General features: G+C 35.8%; 3 protein-coding genes across 3 annotated transcripts; 2 read left to right on the forward strand and 1 right to left on the reverse strand.

Moving 5' to 3' along the window:
• The first annotated feature begins 574 nt into the window (after positions 1–574).
• Positions 575–2,191, forward strand: LOC111397657. The gene is made up of 2 exons (XM_023024661.1): positions 575–1,073; positions 1,601–2,191. The coding sequence occupies exons 1-2, from the start codon at positions 858–860 to the stop codon at positions 1,694–1,696; spliced, it is 312 nt and encodes a 103-aa protein (XP_022880429.1). The 5' UTR covers positions 575–857; the 3' UTR covers positions 1,697–2,191.
• Positions 1,699–6,750, forward strand: LOC111397784. Its single transcript, XM_023024764.1, has 6 exons — positions 1,699–1,757; positions 3,528–3,610; positions 4,620–4,687; positions 4,883–5,897; positions 6,109–6,620; positions 6,703–6,750. The coding sequence occupies exons 1-6, from the start codon at positions 1,699–1,701 to the stop codon at positions 6,748–6,750; spliced, it is 1,785 nt and encodes a 594-aa protein (XP_022880532.1).
• A 5,787-nt stretch (positions 6,751–12,537) lies between these two features.
• LOC111397785 lies at positions 12,538–13,189 on the reverse strand. Its single transcript, XM_023024765.1, has 2 exons — positions 12,832–13,189; positions 12,538–12,737 (listed from the first exon to the last, which is right to left on the reverse strand). The coding sequence occupies exons 1-2, from the start codon at positions 13,187–13,189 to the stop codon at positions 12,538–12,540; spliced, it is 558 nt and encodes a 185-aa protein (XP_022880533.1).
• Positions 13,190–20,639: the final 7,450 nt, after the last annotated feature.

The raw sequence follows: 20,639 nt of genomic DNA on the forward strand, positions 1-20,639 counted from the left end.
GACACAGTATTTGACATGGTGACGTGTCTTGGAGAGGCACCGCATCTCAATGAATTAATCTTGTGCTTGTTATCATAACATTTATGTGCATGGAGTTCTATTAAAATGATCCTTTTTGATATTTCTTCGAAGAGCTATGCTACAATGACAAAGAAAGATGACAAAATTAGGTTACAAAATCAAATCTACACCAATCATTTCAAAAATAGATTTTTAAATCATTTGAAATCAAAGGTTCAGATTTTGCCAACACACTTTGACACTCCACTTTTGTACACCAACTTTGTAGGAGTAGAATTATTCTAAATTTATTTGAATCATTTTGTTTCCTACATGCTTCAGGTCTTAATGGCAAAGGGTAGATCTTGCTATTTGTACATAGAGGTTTACACTTTGGTTGACACGGTCCCACCACTTCTCTCACATGGGGAGGTCAGCCCCACACATTTGGGAGTGGGACCCAACCTCTCCCATGTGAGAGGTCGGATGGGGCTGTGTCAACCAAAGTGTAAGACATCATGTACAAGTAGATTAATCATTTTTCTGATTTCCTTTACAGAGGCAAAGGGCCAATTCCGGGCCACGGACTTGGAATCGCTGACCAAGAAGAAGCAGAGAAAGGACAAGGCCCTGAATCTCTAATATTTTTTTGTCTTCGGTTTCAAAATTTTCTTTATTTCTCTGTTTCTTATCAAGGACAAGGCCCTGAAGGAAAAAACTCGTGCTGCTTCTGTCCATTCTGTGCCCAATCCTCCCGTGCTGAACACTACCCCTCTTGTTCCTGAGATTCCTCATCAGGACAAGAGGAAGTGTTGGCCGAACATGAGATCTCTTTCTTTCAGAAGCAAACTGAAGCAATGAAAGGGGAGAAACCCCAGGCTTACTTAGACTTCATTGAGAAGGCACCGCTGAGGACAATGTTGTTAAACCAGCTCCCTTCCTACCTCTGCCCAATAGCCCAAGTTGCCAATAAGAGCTGGCAGGCAAAACATAACCACTATCTTTCTTCCATGGATGCTCAGGATGCTAGCCTGATGGCTGCAATCTACAATGCTCGTGCTACAATATGTTCCATAAAAGTAGGGATGGCAGTTTTCCCCACCCTGCCCCGCCGAGTCCCTGCCCCGATGGGTTGATGGGGCGGGGCGGGGAGTGTTGCCCCGTCTCGGGTCACGAGGCGGGGCGGGGCGGGGCGGTCTTGCCCCGAATCCGCCCCGTCAAGTTTTAAAAAAAAAATCCTAATTACAAGTTTTGCAACCCTAACCTAACGTAACATTCTTCTCATTTCTCCATCCAGAGTAGCTCTCCGCCAGTCCGACTTGCAATATTCTTTTGTTTTTCAGGATCCATCTTATGTGATCTCTACTTCTGTTGATGAAAGAAGTCATGAAATCTGAAAAATGACAAATTTTGAATCAAAAAATGAATTTTAGTACAATGACAATGTAATTTTAATTGCAATTGTTCTTTTTTTTTTGACAGTGTTTGTTTCGACTTTCGAATGTTTATTTTAGACATTAACTTTATTAAAAAAAAATTATACGAGACAAGAAACGAGGCGAGGTGCGGGGCGGGGCCCCCGCCCCACTGCCATCCCTACATAAAAGCTGCAAGAGAAACCAAGCAGGAAAGGTTTGCAAGTGAAAATGCCAATAAAAGCTGCAAGAGAAACCAAGCAGGAAAAGTTTGCAAGTGAAAATGCCAGAAATGTTGCACAGCGCGCTTTTGAAGAGGAAAGGGCTAGCCATAGCCGCTCCGTGATAAACCTTACGTCAACTCTTGAACAAGCGAAGAAATATTGGGAAGCGCTGGGAGAGAAGCGTGCGAGGATTAAGGATCTGGGGCTGAAGCTTGCATCTACGGAGGCTAGGCTAAGGGGCCTAAGCTTGGAGGTGTTGGTGGCAAGCGTTATAACTTCACTTTTCTGTTTTAGATGCGACAGCATCTAAAATACTGAGAAATTAACGCTTCCAGCACCACGTCCAAAGCTTAGGATCCTTGGGTATAGCACCCTTGGGCACATTGCTCTTAGAGGCCTTCTGTGACTTGGACATCAACTCTGCTTTCTTCAACCACATAGGAGACTGAGCGAATAAATCTGATACCCTTCCCTGGTTATATCTTGGCACCACTAAATCGGCAAAGCTCTGTCCTGACAACCCATAATTAACAGGTGAGACAAACAAAAGAAAATTAACTCCAAAATTGAACGTAAAATCGATATGGAGTAGAAGCAAAACTTATACAAAGCAAGACAGCGCGCGCGCGCACACACACACACATAACAAAGCAATAGACGTTTGCGTCCTATATTTATCTATTTGACAGCATCTTCTAATTTTCAAACTAAAACAAAAGAATTCTAGATTGAAACTATAATATCCCGAAATTTTATAGAATATAATTTAATTTTATTTATGCTATATTTTTAATGTTTTGAAAGTTTAGGGACTAAAGTGTATATAAAGTAAACTTTAATAATATTTAGATTAAAATATAAATATTGACGGGACGATGATAAGAATACGGATATTGGGCTCATTGGATAGATAATAATTAAAGACGCATTTTAGACTCGAGAAAAAATTAATTTGGGTTAGTCGAGCCCAAGTTATCGAAGTCGGAAGATATAACATTAAAATATTATTTTTATTACTTTTGTTTGGAAGAATTTACTTGGAGAGAGAGATGAAAGTTGTTGAGATATTTTATTGTTTTATTATTAATAATAATATTTTATTAAGTGTGTTTTGCATTGGGAGGTCTCACGTGAAGTACTAGGATTCTAAGTAGGTGGTAGGTAAGTGATAATTGATTTGTTTATTAAATGAAATAAAGTAGAGAGAGAGAGAATTATGGGAAGCCACGTTCCTAATGGTTAAAACAAATTCCCTTGTATATATATGGTGCACTGCCACGTGTAAGATATAAATTATTTTTTTAAATTGTGGGCAGTTGGCAAGATTTGGGTCAAGTTTCTATTTCAACTATTTTGATCCATATCTCTTTCCCCACTCCCACACGTTTCCTCATTTTTTTTTATATAGATATTTTTATTATATCATATGAAAACAATAGCTTTCATTCACTTCACTGTAATATTATTGCACGATAAGGCAGAAAGAAAAGAAAAGATAGTTGCAACGTGATTTTGGGTTTTCTTATTCCAAGAAATTGTTGGAGCGTGAACCTTGTTTTGACTTCCAAAATTTAAGCAATTTAACAAAGTAGGATATGAGGTGCAGTATTTTTTTAATTTCCCGTTTAATTATTTTGGCTACATGTGGACGAATTTCATATTTATGAAAGTTAAAGTTATGATATTAATGCTATGATATGAATGATATGGCCATTCCGGTACAATGAAATGAAATGATATGATATGATGTGAGCTCTTACCGGATTTAAAGTTATGCGACGGTATGGTATTCTGACACCTGTGTTAAAATTATTTTTCGGGATCGCACCATTAATGTGATATCCCACTGAGTATTCCCATGTACTCACCCTTTTTCTACACCTCACAGGTTAGATCGGGTCCTGTTGGAGCGTGGTGGTTCGATGCGTGGTTGTGCCTCATTTGCTGGACGAGAATTTATAATTTTAACAAGTAATTTTAGTTCATTGCCATAGACATCCTATTTTAAAGATTAAGTTATCATTTATGTTTATTTGCTACATGGATGTTTTTTTTTTAAATTCATTTTAAATAGAGCTCGAACTATATGTTACTACTTTTATCGATTTTAATGGTTAAAATAAAATTGATTAACTGTCAAGTTCACATCAAAGACTTTTGCATTTTTCTAAGGCATCTACAGCCTTTTCAAGATTTATAACATGCATGGCCAAAACAATGATTCTGTACTTCACACCAAATTTTCAATTGTCTTCCTACCACAGTTAACTTTATGCAGTGGAGTTGTATTATTCATTTGTACTTTGAATTGGATTTTATAATAAAAATATTCATAACCCGTATTCACTAATCATGCTAGTATAAAAGATGTTAAATACGGTCAAATGTCATCTCATTTTAAGATGATAATTTAAAATTTATTAATCATGTGGTTTCCAATAAATTTGATCCTTTTATAATAAAGTTGGTAGCGACTAAAATAATTTTAAAAAAATAAAAATAATAATAAAAGAAAATAAAAATTTGGGTCGTTACAGTTTGGTATCAGAGCATAGGTTTAATTTCCTGTAGATCCACATGGATTCTCGTAATTTGTTTTTAAAAAAAAAATATTTGGGACGTGAAAAGTGACGGGTCACTGTTCACGCACTGTTCATGTGAACAGTGCATTAAATGGCAAAAAAAAAAAAAAAAATAGGTAAGAAACGTGTATTATAATGCCACCACCTTTTTCATCATATGGTATCTTTAAGTTTTCAAAATTTCAAGATTGCCCTTATAATTTTGTGAATGCATGCAAATATGTATTATTTTTTCCTTAAAAAAAAAAAATGTGTGATGTCATATAAATTTTGAATTTTCTTTTTTGTTACATGTTATAAAAGGCTTATTTGCTTACTTGTTTTCCTAGATAATATTTGTTTAAGGTTAATATTTTTTTTATTTATTTAAGAATTTAACGATAATATTAAATTAAAAGTTATGAAATATGTGAATGATCTTTGGCACTCAACGACCACCAATCGACCACCCTTGAACGACTCTAAGGTATGTAAAAAGGGTAAGAAGATAAATGTACTTAAAGCTTTTTGCGAGATTTAAATGCTTTAAATTTCCTATCTTTAAATGTTAAGACATGCACGTTTATTTTTCCCACTAAATTATGATATATATTGTCATAGATAATTATAACTTATTAGACTTAGTACTAAGTGTGATTGGTGACTTCATATTAAATTTTAGGAAATGGCACCACCTACTCATGCGAATTTGATGCGCAATTTACTACGAGCGGTACAAGAGTTGAGCAGGCAAAGTCAAGCACCTCCACCACAAAATGCACCGCCACAGCAGAATGCACCGCATTTTGCCGCCGGAGCTGTCTCAGTGGTTGAGCAGTTTCGTAGGTACAAGCCTTCCACTTTCGACGGTAATTCTGAACCACTAGTTGTCGAAGAGTGGATAAGAGGCCTGGAGCACATATTTCGACACATTGCTTGTATGGATGCACAGAAAGTATTATGTGCAGAATTTATGTTGATTGGAGCAGCTGGTCACTGGTGGGAATCTATTTCACGTACAAGGACGGAAGAGCAGCAACGTAATCTGAATTGGGAGCAGTTTAAAGATGAAGTGATGGCAAAATATTTCCCACAGGCTTTGAGAGACTTCAAGGAATCAGAATTTTTGCAGCTCAGACAAGGGAGTATGTCACTTACTGATTATGAAAGACAGTTTGAGCAGCTCTCAAGGTATGCCACACACTTGGTGGATGCAGAAGTTAAGAAGATTAGGAGGTTCGAGAATGGACTGCGCCCTGAGATCGGCATGATCATTATGTCCCATCGTTTCACCTCATATCGTGAAATGTTGGAGAGGACTCATGCTATTTCATATCAGAGGACCTCATTTGAACAGTATGCCCAGCAGAGCAAAGAGTCATCGGGAAAAAGAAAGTGGAATGATCCAAACAAGGACAGACGTAATTGGCAGAGTAAAAGGCCAAACACAGGAGTTCGTATTGGTGGAGCGAGTGGGAATATTACACCGTGTCCTAAGTGTAATAAACTCCACAGGGGTGAATGCTTACTCGGGAAGAACATGTGTTTTCGATGTGGTAAGCCAGGGCACATTGCTCTCAACTGTACAGAGCCACCAAAAAGGAAGGATGATGATCAGGACAAGAACAAGAAAGGAAAGGCCCGAGTTTTCGCACTAAATCAGCATGAGGCGGAGCAGGATCCGAATGTGATAGCAGGTACTAAATTATTTAATATTTTAACACACTTGCTTATGTTCTTTTTACTGAATCGGCATGAGGCGGAGCAGGATCCGAATGTGATAGCAGGTACTAAATTATTTATAATTTTAAAACACTTGTTTATGTTCCTTTTTTTTTACCTAGGACTACACATTTTTCCAAATCCGTCCCTTGGTTGTTAGTCTAACACTATAAATTATGCAAACAGGTATTCTGTTATTATCTGATGTACCCGCTTACATACTTTTTGATTCTGGGGCTACCAATTCTTTTATCTCTACATCCTTCGTCGCTAGGTCAAACCTTGCATGTGTGAAAACGAATTATGAATTAGAGGTTAGCATCCCTTCAGGAAGAACTCTTTGTACAAATCTGATGACTAAGGCTATGAAGTTAGAGATTGATGGGAAAATATTACAAGCAGACTTATACCTTTTGGAGATGAAAGATTTCGATGTTATTTTGGGCATGGATTGGTTGGGACTTAATCATGCGACCATTCGATGTCATGAGAAAGAAGTATTGTTTCACAAACCGGGAGAGGAAGAGTTTCGTTTCTTAGGAGCAAAGTTCAAGTCTTTACCGCGCCTAACATCAGCTATACAAGCAGAAAAGATGTTAAGGAAGGAGCCATGCCAGGGATTCTTAGTTAACATCAATAGTTCTCAACATACAGAAATGACTGTTAACGATATTAACATCGTCCGAGACTTTGCAGATGTATTCCCAGAAGATTTGCCAGGCATTCCACCAGATAGACAAGTGGAATTTACAATTGATTTAGTTCCTGGAGCGGCAACAGTTTCTAAGGCCCCGTACCGAATGGCACCGAAAGAACTACAAGAATTGAAGTTGCAATTAGAGGAGTTACTGGAGAAAGGTTTCATACGACCAAGTGCATCTCCTTGGGGAGCACCTGTACTTTTTGTCAAGAAGAAGGATGGGAGTATGAGGATGTGTATTGACTATCGGGAATTGAACCATCTGACCATCAAAAATAGGCACCCACTGCCAAGAATAGAAGATTTGTTTGACCAGTTAAGGGGTGCTGTAGTATTTTCAAAGATCGATTTGAGGTCAGGGTATCACCAGCTAAAAATCAGGGCAAGCGATATACCGAAAACTGCTTTCAGGACTCGTTATGGGCATTATGAATTTACTGTCATGCCTTTTGGTTTGACCAATGCTCCAGCTGTATTTATGGATCTCATGAATAGAGTATTCCATCAGCATTTAGATCAGTTCGTCATAGTGTTTATTGATGACATACTTGTGTACTCAAAAGACAAGAAGCAACATGAGGAACAACTTCGAATTGTACTTGAAACTTTGAGGAATGAGAAATTATATGCCAAATTCAAGAAGTGTGAATTTTGGCTTGACCGTGTAGGTTTTCTTGGTCACGTGGTTACCGCCCAAGGAATCGAAGTAGACCCCGCTAAAGTGGAAGCAGTAACAAATTGGCCAAGGCCGAGTGGTGTGGGTGAAGTCCGCAGTTTCTTGGGATTGGCTGGTTATTATAGAAGATTCATTGAAGGCTTCTCAAAAATAGCAGGGCCAATGACTCAGTTGACAAGAAAGGGTGTAAAGTTTCAGTGGACAGAAAAATGTGAAAAATGTTTTCAAGAACTCAAGCAGAGGCTAGTCTCAGCTTCTGTATTGACGATAGCTGAAGGTTCAGAGGGATTTGTGATTTACAGCGATGCCTCTAAGCAGGGTTTAGGCTGTGTACTGATGCAGCATGGAAAAGTGGTTGCTTATGCCTCGAGACAGTTGAAGCAGTATGAGCAAAACTATCCAACGCATGACTTGGAGCTTGCAGCAGTTGTTCACGCCTTAAAGATATGGCGTCATTATCTTTACGGTGGGAAGTGTGAAATTTATACGGACCACAAGAGTCTCAAATACTTTTTCACACAGAAGGAACTAAATATGAGACAGAGGAGATGGTTGGAGTTAGTGAAGGATTATGAATGCACAATTCATTACCATCTGGGTAAGGCTAATGTAGTTGCAGATGCCCTAAGCAGAAAGACAGGAACACAGTTAGCAGTTTTACCCACAGTACAGGAACACTTGATAAAGGAGTTTGATAAATTGAGATTGGAAGTTATCACGCCGCCAACTCAGATTTCAGGGAGAATAAGATTAGATATATAAGTGATTAGATCTAGTGCAAGTCGAAGTTTGTAAGTGTTATAGCCTAGATCCAATTAACCTTGGATAGAGACACTTTTAATATAAAATTGACACAATTTTATGGCAGGTCTATTATTTATTTAATATTGAATATTAAATTAAATAATATAGTCCGTATATTCAAGTCTCAATAATTTGTTAATCACAAGGAATTGTGATTGTGATATATAAATTACATATGATTGAATCTTAAATCATCTGTGGTCATAAATAATAATGAGATACGGACATTGTTATTATAGATACACCATCACATGTGGGGTTTCTTACTTGTGAAGTAAGTAGTTGATCTCACAAGCTAAAGTGTGGTGAAACTTAAATAAAAACGTGGTTATTTTGTTATAGAATAAAACATTGAAGACCTGCTGGGAGATTCCACATTGATAACTATCTGAGTATCAATATTTGATCTCTAACGTTCGATAGTGGAATTGGTCCTTCGACTTGAGATCATCATAATACCTTATATGAGGACAGTCATACTTTGGCAGTGTTAGATGTTGCTCTGCCAAAGGTCACTAATACGGTATCGTTCAGGTATGTCAAGAATCATATGAAGCTTGTGAATGATCAATCGAGGATTCGTCACTCTTAAATAGTAAGAGATTATGATTTGCATTTCATCCAGTTGGGTCGATAACAAAATCCTTGGCCAAGGTTTACCCATAAATCGAAAATGAGTTTTCGATTTGTATTTACTTAATAGTTGAGTGAAAGATATGATTGATAATCGAGATTAACACATTTTCATATCTTGTAATTAATTGGATCATACTGATGAATGTATTATAGTTTCATGATAAACGAATAAGTTTGGTTATGTCAACCACATGACAGTTTTCGTCACATGTATTGTCCTAATACATTGCTAGATGTCAATTTGGGAAAGTGTGTGTGAATTTGTGATAAATTAAAAATGGTGTTTTAATTTATCGATTTTGATTTGATCAAAATAATAATTCACGTCGTTAGGTATCGTGATTGGGAACCTGATGGGTTATACACAAAAGGAGAACTAAAAGATTGTATTTTACCAATTAATTAATTTAACAAGCGTTGGATAAATTTATTAATTGGGTTACTTATTTATTGACCCGAATTAATTGGATTAATTAGTTCATGGACTTGATTTAATTAAGTAGGTTAATTAAATCTTGAACCAATTTAGGAGACGGGCCAAGTCTGTTTGGGTTTGTATAAATAAGTGGCTAGTGTTTTGGATCTGTAGAGGTTTTATTATTCTAGCTAGCAGAAGAAAACCCTAGTTCTCACAATTTGTTTCTCTATGTGGATTTCCATTAGAAGTTATACAATTGGACAGATGTGGGAGGCAAATCAAGATTGTTGGAACAAAAGGAAAAGCAAAAGTTTGTAGAATTCTTCAAACGTATAATCTCTATCACAATTTCTATTTAAACACAAAGAGATCCTTGGTAAGAATTGAAATCTGTATTAATTTTCGCCGTGCATGTTTAAGTAAATTCCCAACATTATGTTCCAGCAAGCATGTGTTGACAATAATTTTTTCGGAACTAATTCTGGCAAACATCTAGGCCACAATAATCTTTTCTCCAATTGCAGTCAACACAGAATTTTGGTTCACAATTGGAACATGATCTTACTCTCACCAATTTTATCAGGCTTGGAATTTTTCCTAGCACTTGAACTATACGTCTACTCTTACAAACATAAAACTAATTTACGTAAAAAACATATCTTCATAAACATAATTGCAAGATTCTACTGTACTATATCATTTCCAATAAGTCAGCATAGATTATTTATTTATTTTGGTAAATAGCTTGTTTTCATTTCTACTACCCTATTGGTCATCATCAATTTCATACACGATTCTTATTGTTGCTTCACAAACTAATTAAGTCATCCAGCAATTCAATTAAATTAGGGTTGAGATGCTCTTAATTATGATAACTTTGCATCAAATAGGACTTCCCTAACAAAATTTGTAACTTAGGGGTAGGCAGAACCCATTCGTTCGATTTTCCTCATTATCAAATCAAACCAAACCAAACTTATTTTACACAAGGAACCACTTGGTGGTTCCATAAAACAGGAATTATACTTTTGATTTCGTCTTTTAATTGTAAGAAATTCATTACTTTCATAATCATCAGATCTTTCATTTGGATGATCAAGAAATTCAAGATCTATAGCTGAATCAAACATGGTTATTGTAATAATCAAATCATGTGGCTTAGTCTTCCAAATCAACACGTAGTCTCCTTTTCTCTCTGTGATGGGATGTAGAAGAGAACGAACAAAATAAAATCTCTCTATGTGTGATTCGGGGACCATAATTGTACTTATATACTAATCTCTTTTGACCTAATTCGGCCCATCATAAAATTAGGAACTTGGGCCTAGTCTATACACATATAGAACCCACACTTTAATTGGACGCATTACAGTCCAAAATCGAAGCCTTATTAAATAACTTTAAATGGCATCAACCAAATTCGATAGCCTTTAATTTAATACACAACATTTCACACATATGCCGAATTAATTAATTCACGGATCGGATTTAGTTAAATTGATTAATTAAATATTGGACCAAGTCAGACCAAACCCGTTTGGGCTTATATAAATAACTTATTAGAGTTTACAATTGTAGGGAATTCATTACTCTTGCTAGTACAAGAAGAAAATCATAATCATGCAATCTTGTTCTCTGCATGGATTATCATTGGAGGCTGGATAATTGGAAAACTGTGGTTGGCAGATCAAGATCGTTGGAACGCAAGAAAAGCAAATGAGTTTGCAGATCTAGAAAAATGTACGATTTTTTTCACAATTTCTATCTAAACACAAAGAGATTCCTGATAGGAATCGAAATTTGTTTTAATTTTTCTGCGCATGTTAGGTAGATTCCCAACATAAGACATTATCAAGTTTAAGGCAAACGAAAACATATAAATCTTACATCACTTACAATAGTGTCGAAACACCCCTACCTTAATGCTTGGAGTCTGAAATATCCTTTCGTGTCCAAAGAATAAAATACAGCGTCCTTCTTGGCCTTTTCTTTAGAAATTTCAGATTCAAAGTACTTCATGTTAATGAAAGAAAAAAAAAAAGGCGAAATAACTTTATGTAGGAGTATAATAGTTTGGGCGATAAAACATGGCTAAAGGAGGTGAAATTCGGTTTTCACAATACCATAATATGGCTTGTAAAACATAAAGGGACGGGTTTCTTTCTTTCTTCCTAGGGAGTGGCCGTGTAGTTTCTTTTCAAGAAATGGTAGCAATTTCTTTTATCAAGAAATGGCAGCAGTTATTGTTTTTAAATTTTAAATCAAAGTGACTGTTGGCATGGAACTTGTAAATTGATTTTCAAATGGAAGTTCACAGAAAAGGTATTGGTTTGTGGATAATTAAACACTAATGGCAGTTTTAATTTAAATTCTAAGTGAAGTGGCGATGATAGTAGTATTAAAAAATTGGAGGTTACACTTGAGGAAATGGGGGTGGTTGTTGTATTTAAAAATTGGAGGTTATACAAGTGAGTGGAGAGGTAAAAATTTTAAAATGTTAACTTTCAAATGGATATTGAGAAGAACGTACAGCAACTTCCAAATCTCAATAGCAATTGATGATTATGGTGGTCACAATTAACTTTCATCCGACAAAATGGGCAGTTGACAAAAATGGAATTTAAAATGGTAAGTTGAATATTATGTGTAGAAATGTGGATGACGTAGTGGAGAAAACTGAAAATAAAAGAAATCGAGATAGTAGGATTGAATTTGGGGTTATTTGGTATAGTATAAAAAGTGTATCTAATTTTAAAATTTAAGAACTTTATAGAAGTAGCAAAATAATATAAAGTGTCGTCAAAAAACAATGTAACAAATAAAAATTTGTCGTTTAAAAGCGATTTTAACACCTTGTAAAATTTAAAAAAATCAATTACGCGAAACTTTACTTTCGTGACCAAAGTTTAATTCCGCATAGCTCTTTTGACGATCTTGGGCAGTTTTAATTCTTGATCTAATTTTATATATAGCCTCCACAGTCTTCTCGACCAATTCTGGACCCAAAAATTCTTCTTTCACCAACTTCATCCCAATATAATGGAGAACGACAACGTCTACCATATAAAGTTTCATATGGTGCCATGTCAATAGTGGGCTGAAAGCTATTATTGTATGCAACTTCAACCAACGACAAATGATCTTCCCATTTACCACCCAAATCTAGGACACAAGCTCTCAACATATCTTCAAGAACTTGGATAGTTCGTTCAATTGTCCATTAGCCTGAGGATGGTAGGTAGTACTAGATGTTAACATGGTACCCATAACTTTCTGAAGACTCATCCAAAACTTTGAAGTATACCTCGAGTCTCGATCTGATACAATATAAGTTGGAACACCATGAGGCTGCATAATCTCTCTGACATAAATTTGTGCGAGCTATTCTAAGCTATAGGTTGTCCAAACTGGAAAGAAATGAGCAGAATTCATAAGTCTATCCACAGTCACCCAAATCGCATCATGACCTCTCTCTGATCTAGGAAAACCAATGATAAAATCCATTGCAATCTTTACCCACTTCCATTCAAGTATGTCTATGGGGTTCAACGGCCTCGATGGCCTCTGATGTTTAGCATCACCTGACCTTACATTTGCACACAAACAAGGCTATCTTTCCCTTCATATTTTTCCACCAAAATGTATCACACAAATCTCGATACATTTTAGTTCCACCTGGGTGTGCAGCATAAGGAGTTGAGTGAGCCTCAGTCATAATTTCATTCTTCAACACTTCATCCTTCAGCACGCACATTTGACCTTTAAATATCAAGGCTTTGTCTTTGGCTATTTCAAATCCTTTCCTCTTCTTAATTCCCACATCAACCTTGATCTTTTCCAAAAAGGGATCATCTTTCTGAGCAGCTACTATTCTATCCCTGAGTGTCAGTTTCACAGTAAAATTTGCTAACATCGCTGATGTCCTTACTGGTGACGTTAATACTTCAATTCTCACGTTCTCAAAATCTCTTATTAAATGATCATGTCTTGTACACAGTGCTGACAACTGTCCCGTGTTCTTTCTACTCAGCATTATCAGCGACTACATTAGCCTTACTCGGATGGTACAAGATAATGCAGTCGTAGTCCTTCACTAATTCTAACCACCATCACTGTCTCATATTCAACTCCTTCTAGGTAAAGAAGTATTTAAGACTCTTATGATCGATGTAGATCTCACATTTGCTTCCATATAGGTAATGGCGCCAAATCTTCAAAGCTTGCACTACTGCTGCTAGTTTGAGATCATGTGTGGGATAATTCTGCTCATATTGCTTTAATTGCCTCGAAGCATAAGCTACCACTTTCTCGTGTTACATCAAAACACATCCCAAACCAAGTTCGGATGCATCACTGTAAATTACAAGACTTTTCGAACCATCACGAGTAGTCAAAACCCATGCAGATTCGAGCATGTCCCTTAACTCTTGAAAACTCATTCCTCCGTCCATACGAACTTAGTAATCTTTCAAGTCAATTGTGTCATAGGACCTACAATCTTAGAAAATCCTTCTATAAATCGGCAACAATAGCTGGCTAACCCTAGAAAGCTCCACACTTCTCCAACATTTGTAGGTTTCGGCTAGTTGGTTATGGCCTCAACTTTAGATTGATCCATAGCAATTCCTTGTGCTGAAATAGTATGTCTTAGAAATCCCACTTAATCGGGCCAAAATTTACATTTCTTGAATTTGGCATATAACTTATCCTCACTCAGGGTTTCCAACACTATCCTCAAATGTTCTTCATGTTACTAAGAATCTTTTAAGTATATCAGTATGTCGTCAATAAATACAATGACAAACATATCCAAATACTGATGGAATACTCTATTCATCAAATTCATAAACACCACAAGGGCGTTCGTCAAGCCAAAGGGCATCATCATAAACTCATAATGCTCATCCCGAGTCCTAAATGCCATCTTTCATATATCAACTGACTTAATCTTCAGTTGATGGCATCCCGACCTTAAATCAATTTTCGAGAACACAGATGCACCCTTCAATAGATCAAATAGGTCCTCAATCCTAAGAAGAGGATACTTATTCTTGATCGTCAATTTATTTAGTTCGCGATAGTCGAACACATCCTCATAGTACTATCTTTCTTCTTTATAAAGAGTACCGAAACTCCCCATAGAGATATAATCGGTCTATTGAACCCTTTGTCTAGAAGTTCTTCAAGCTGCATCTTCAGCTCTGGTAATTCCTTTGGTACCATTTGATATGGAGCTTTGGACACAGGAGTAGCTCCAGGTATCAAATCTATCGTGAAATCCACTTGTCTATCATGTGGAATACCCAATAGATCATCTGAAAACACATCGACATATTCTCGTATTATTGGCGCATCATCTAATACTTTCTCTCGAGTGGAGGTGCTTGTATGACTAATAAGATATCCTTGAAAATCAGGCTTCCTCAACATGCTCTCTACCTTTAAAGCTGAGGTGACGCGAGGAAGTGCCTTAACCTTCGATCAATAAAATTTGAACTCCTGTTCTCCTGGTCTTCAAAAATTACCTCTTTCTCAAAACATACTATAATGGCTCGATAATTACCTAATCAATCCATAACTAAAATAATATCGAAATATTTCATCTCCATAACATACAAATTCATCTCTAATAACATACAAGTCGGCCTCTAAAATCAGTCCATCAAGATTTATCATGCCCCCTTAACTCCCTAATTGTCCTAACTTGCCCATATTCCTATTTACCATAATAGTTGCAATCTCATTTAGAGAAGTCAATGATACTTGTGCAACATAGGAAAAAGATTTACAGCTCAACTTCTCTTATTATTACCTCAAATAATCCTTCAAGAGGAATACAAAGTAATAAAATGGCATCTGACGATAATCAATATGAAAGTAAAAGGAACCCTACTAGACATCAACAATAATTAAACCTAATAAAATCAACTAAAACTCCACTCTTCTATTCATCACTACCATCATTGTCGCTAGTCAAGAATTCATGAATCCTAGATTTCTTAGAGGATACGCCCCATCGTCTGAAATAGGTGGATGTGCATCTTCATGAATTTATATCTTAATAGGTACACTATCGTACTCGAGGATCGCAAGTCAGGCATCTCCCACTACTTAATCAACTTCATGCAAAAGGCCTCATGGTCAATCTCTGGAGATAAGGTAGGCACAACAATTCCCCATAAATAATCATAAATCAATTTAACAGTCTCTAACCACTCTTGTGGCAAAGTATCAATAAGAAAGTGGGTGGGTCGACGACCAGTGACCATATGGCCTAGTTGTCTCACCTCTCTCTACCTTTCTAACATCTCCCCAATGTGCTGGTCTATATTGTGCACTGGATTCGATACTCTTCATATTGTCTCACGATCTCATATCAACGAGACACCAATGAATGCGTCTTCCTATAAGTTTTCTTAGTTCGTACCATCTAAATCATACCAATTATTCAAAGTCCAATCAGTGTGGTATCTAATAAGTTTAGGTTAATTTTCGAGGACTTAATTAAACATTTAATGTGGTCACATTTCTCAAAATACTTGATGCAATAATGATTATCCACAAAAGGTATTCAACTCAAGCATATATTGATATTCATACATACATTTCAAATGTTGTATCTAAAATAAACTTTCTCATAATCATCACATAGATACAAGCATACTCATAAAACTTTCTTTACTTCAAAATCGGCGAGTCGCGACTATGGCGAGCACAGTGTTCAGGATCCTCATTAAAAAAAATTTGATTGACTTTATATGTGACACAATACACTAACGATAGAGTGTTTAATGCAAGTCTGCAGGAAACAAAACCATGATCTAATACCAAGTTGTAACGCCCCGAATTTTCGAAACCCGAAGCGTTAAAAGTAAATCATTTTTTTTTTGTTTCGACCCCTTTGATGTATCCAAAATAATTTGTAAATTAAAAGTTTTTGGATTTTTGAAACATATGGAAAATAATGAGAGAATTTTGTCCATGTACACTTAGACAATTATGGTAAAATTTGATTTTTGGGAAAATAGTTGGGAAAAATATAGTAAATACGGGTTGCACAATAGTAGAAAGAAAAATATGTTTGGTCTAATAAACGATGACTAAAAATTATGAAATTTTAACAGAGGTCTAAGAATTCATATATGTATCACACATAAAAATTTGGGGGTCTCGAAGATAACGTTTGAAGCACGAAAATATTGCTCGATTATGCTGGATAGAAAACTCGGATTCGACACGATGCAGTTTACTAAAACGGGCATAACTTTACAATATTTTTGAAAAATTCCAAAGTCCACCATTAGAGGACTTATAGACCTTTCAAACCCAACTAATTTCACTTTAAAACATGCACTATATCCCAAGTTATACTATTTTCAAATGCAAAGGCAGAATCTGAAATTTTATCCCAGCATAAAATAAAACTTCATACAAATCAATCCAACACTTTTAAATTCTGGTTAACATGCATTCTCAAAAAAGGGGGATGAAGTAAACATTAAAAAAAGCACTTCTAAAAGTGTCATCTAAGTTTCCATAAAATATCTACAAAATGGAAATTTTTACGAGAAAGTGAAAGCATTTCAGATCATCGAACACTTGCCACTATGCCAACCACTGCCATGCCTCGATCTTAACCTGTAAAATTTTTAGAAGGGGTGAGTGCTATAAATAATACTCAGTAGGTTACACTTAAGTAAATGGTAAAAACATATATTTTCAGAAATGCAAACTTTAATTGATTGTGTCACCGTCAATTTCAAGGGAATTGGTGATCAATCAAGTCGTTTACTTGTAGGTTTTGATAACCCCATTTCATTTGTCATAATCATCTCTTTATATAAACCACCAAATGGTGATTCCATTTTTTTGAGCAGTCCATTTCTTGTGTAAACCACCAAACGGTGATTCTATCATGAGTAACACAATATCAAGTTTAACACAAACGAAAACATATAAATCTTACATCATTTACAAAAGTGTCGAAACACCCCTACCTTAATGCTTGGAGTCTGAAATATCCTTTCGTGTCCAAAGAATAAAATCCAGCGTACTTCTTGTCCTTTTCTTTAAAAATTTCAGATTCAAAGTACTTCATGTTAATGAAAGAAAAAATAAAAGGCAAAATAACTTTATGTAGGAGTATAATAGTTTGGGCGATAAAACATGGCTAAAGGAGGTGAAATTCGGTTTTCACAATACCATAATATGGCTTGTAAAACATAAAGGGACGGGTTTCTTTCTTTCTTCCTAGGGAGTGGCCGTGTAGTTTCTTTTCAAGAATGGTAGCAATTTCTTTTATCAAGAAATGGAAGCGGTTATTGTTTTTAAATTTTAAATGAAAGTGACGGTTGGCATGGAACTTGTAAATTGATTTTCAAATGGAAGTTCACAGAAAAGGTATTGGTTTGTGGATAATTAAACACTAATGGCAGTTTTAATTTAAATTCTAAGTGAAGTGGCAGTGGTAGTAGTATTAAAAAAAATGGAGGTTACACTTGAGGAAATGGGGGTAGATGTTGTATTTAAAAATTGGAGGTTATACAAGTGAGCGGGGAGGTAAAAATTTTAAAATGTTAACTTTCAAATGGATGTTGAGAAGAACGTACAGCAGCTTCCAAATCTCAGTAGCAATTGATGATTATGGTGGTTACAATTAATTTTCATCCGAAAAAATGGGCAGTTGACAAAAATGGAATTTAAAATGGTAAGTTGAATATTATGTGTAGAAATGTGGATGACGTAGTGGAGAAAACTGAAAATAAAAGAAATCGAGATAGTAGGATTGAATTTGGGATTATTTGGTATAGTATAACAAGTGTATCTAATTTTAAAATTTAAGAACTTAATAGAGGTAGCAATATAATATAAAGTGTCGTCAAAAAATAATGTAACAAATAAAAATTTGTCGTTTAAAAGCGATTTTAACATGATGTAAAATTTAAGAAAATCAAGTACACGAAACTTTACTTTCGTGACCAAAGTTTAATTTGAACTATTAGAAAGTGTCGTAGCGACATAATAATATAACCCAACTTATTTTTGACTTCTACAAGAAAAATTTTATTTTAAAACCAAACAAAACATTTTTTTTTCGGTCGCTACAACATCAATATCTAGTCTTTGGACGAAAATATTGACTTGTAAGTTATACTCTTAGTGTGGTAATCAAGCAAAAACGATAAATACTTGTCAATCAATAAATCTTTCTTTGGACCAATTTATTGATTACACGTTAAACAAAATAATCACCATATGTTTATCACCAAAAATGTATGTGAAATTCGGCCAAATATTGATCTTCCTTTGGGCCGATCAATATTCGCATGAATAACACACACAAACACATTTTAACATTCTAAGTTAATTAATTTTCATAAGAGATGTTGCCTTTGGCGACATGTTGCTTCAATTAATTGATTTTCAATTACTATATCTCTTAAAAGGGTCTTTAGTACCAAAATTTGAGAAAGAAAATCACCAATTTTGTATATTAGATGCCTTTTGAAACTTCAGGGACCTAAGGGTTAATAATTCAAAACATAGTGGTTAAATTTTGTAAATTTCAAACCTTGAGGGGCCAATTTAAATTAATTATGAACTTTAAGGGCTTTAATTATAAAATTCAGAACTTTAATGGATCGAATTAAATAATTTTCAAACTTTAGGGACTGAATTACTAAACCCATAACCTTAAAGGTCCAACTTGGATAGATTTTAAACCTTAGGGGCTGAAACTTAAAATTATATTTTAAAATTTGCAAAACCCTAACCCTAATATTAATTGCAAGCAAGGGCCTGAAATCACCAAAATTGCGACTCAAGCTCCCACCCCCAAAATCCATCCCTAACCTTCTCTTCAACGGTGCTGGCGGATCTGCAAACAAATCGAGCGGTGTTGTGAAAATCAAGTCCAAATGGCTTGATCCAATTACAAGGTATAAAAAATGAAACCATGATCCATAATAAAATTGAATTCAATTGTTTCTGAATCCAATTTCATATCAACATGCGGCGGTCGAAATTATACTTCGCTAAACAGATTCGTTTGGCAGCCACATTAAACAATTCATTCACAATTGAAATCCAAAATAAGAACGAATTCATCAAAAGTCGGTGGTCGCAATCATGAATCATATTCAATTGTTTTAATTTCTCTCACACGGCAGCTATGATTAATTGTTTTCTTCCCAAATAGTAAACAAATGCAGAGAAAGCCACCATTTGATTCAAACGCAATTTGTCTTTAATAATCTAACATGAGTACTTGACACATCCCACGGGTCCCACATAAAAATATTTCCAAATAGGATAATTCTTCTTGTACATAATGGGAGCCATATGGTATATGTACACCCGACGACCTCCTATTAGAGGGTCTTACTACTTGTACTTGCTTCTTTATCCTTTGGTTGACACGATCCCATCTCTTTTTCTCACATGGGGTCGGGCCCATACATCATGGCTCCCACGTGGGACTTGACCTCATGTGAGAGGAGGGGTGGGATCAATTCATCCAAATGGTAAACTAGCAAGTACAAATAGCATATTTCTTCTTGTAATCATAAGAAAAAGGAATTTCCATGGTTCCATGACAAACTTCTCACACAAAAACAGGTTGCTTGATCTCGATCCATATAAACATATTTCTTGAATCAAAAACTTGACACCAACAATCCAAAAATGTAAAATTTTAGGGTTAAAATTCATATCTCAAAATTGAGAAATTTAAACCATAAATTATAAAAGATTTTAATCCAAATCTAGGAATACAACCAGGAATAACATGCTGAAGAGTTTTCAAATTCACCAAAACTAGATCCGAAATTGTCAAATCTGAAAACTTTCAAAATATTGTAAGAACCAAATCACAAAACTTTGATTCACAATGATTCAACATGAAAAGGCTCTGATACCACTTGTAAGAAATTTGTTAGAGGAAATTACATGCATCTAGGTGTTTTAAATGCACAATTCAAAAATCTGATGCATGTTTATTTATGCAAATGTCAGGTTTCCACCCCCAATTAAAACCATATTCCCTTCCACCCAATTAAAACCTAAATAATTTTTCTCTCATCTTTCTTTATATCCTCTCCCCACACATCGTCACCGTTGCCAAGCACCGTCGTCGGAGCACCTCCCCGAAGCCAACTTTATTCTACTCCGAATCCATCTTCGTCTCTACCTCCTTATCCTCTCTCGGTACTTCATCCATCTTTCATTTCTTCTTCAAATGGAGCTTCGCCTAAAGATTTAGCCTACCAGCAAGTCCAATGTGCGGTGCTCTCAGTTCAGCAGCACACGACCCTGCGGAGGCCGCTCACGGCTCCTCGCCACTGGTGGCACTCTGAGATTGGCGTAGATCGATGCTGCTGTAGCCGGTGGTGATTACCTCTACTCCAGCAGTACTTCTCCCATGCCACCGCTTCCAACGATACCTAAACTTCTACGCTGTGCGGTGGCATCCACTCCCTAGACAT

This window comes from Olea europaea, chromosome 7 (genome assembly GCF_002742605.1).
Source record: "Olea europaea var. sylvestris chromosome 7, O_europaea_v1, whole genome shotgun sequence".
Lineage (NCBI taxonomy): Eukaryota > Viridiplantae > Streptophyta > Magnoliopsida > Lamiales > Oleaceae > Olea > Olea europaea.

Excerpts from the sequence above, each read along its gene's own strand:
- LOC111397657 (XM_023024661.1), top strand. The coding sequence starts at position 858 with ATGAAAGGGGAGAAACCCCAGGCTTACTTAGACTTCATTGAGAAGGCA. Across the intron at positions 1,074-1,600 it reads CTCGTGCTACAATATGTTCC|ATAAAAGCTGCAAGAGAAAC; the intron begins ATAAAAGTAGGG and ends TGCCATCCCTAC.
- LOC111397784 (XM_023024764.1), top strand. The coding sequence starts at position 1,699 with ATGCCAGAAATGTTGCACAGCGCGCTTTTGAAGAGGAAAGGGCTAGCC. Across the intron at positions 1,758-3,527 it reads GGGCTAGCCATAGCCGCTCC|GTTAGATCGGGTCCTGTTGG; the intron begins GTGATAAACCTT and ends TACACCTCACAG. Across the intron at positions 3,611-4,619 it reads AGAATTTATAATTTTAACAA|TTATGAAATATGTGAATGAT; the intron begins GTAATTTTAGTT and ends TTAAATTAAAAG.
- LOC111397785 (XM_023024765.1), bottom strand. The coding sequence starts at position 13,189 with ATGCTGAGTAGAAAGAACACGGGACAGTTGTCAGCACTGTGTACAAGA. Across the intron at positions 12,738-12,831 it reads TCCTTATGCTGCACACCCAG|GTGATGCTAAACATCAGAGG; the intron begins GTGGAACTAAAA and ends ATGTAAGGTCAG.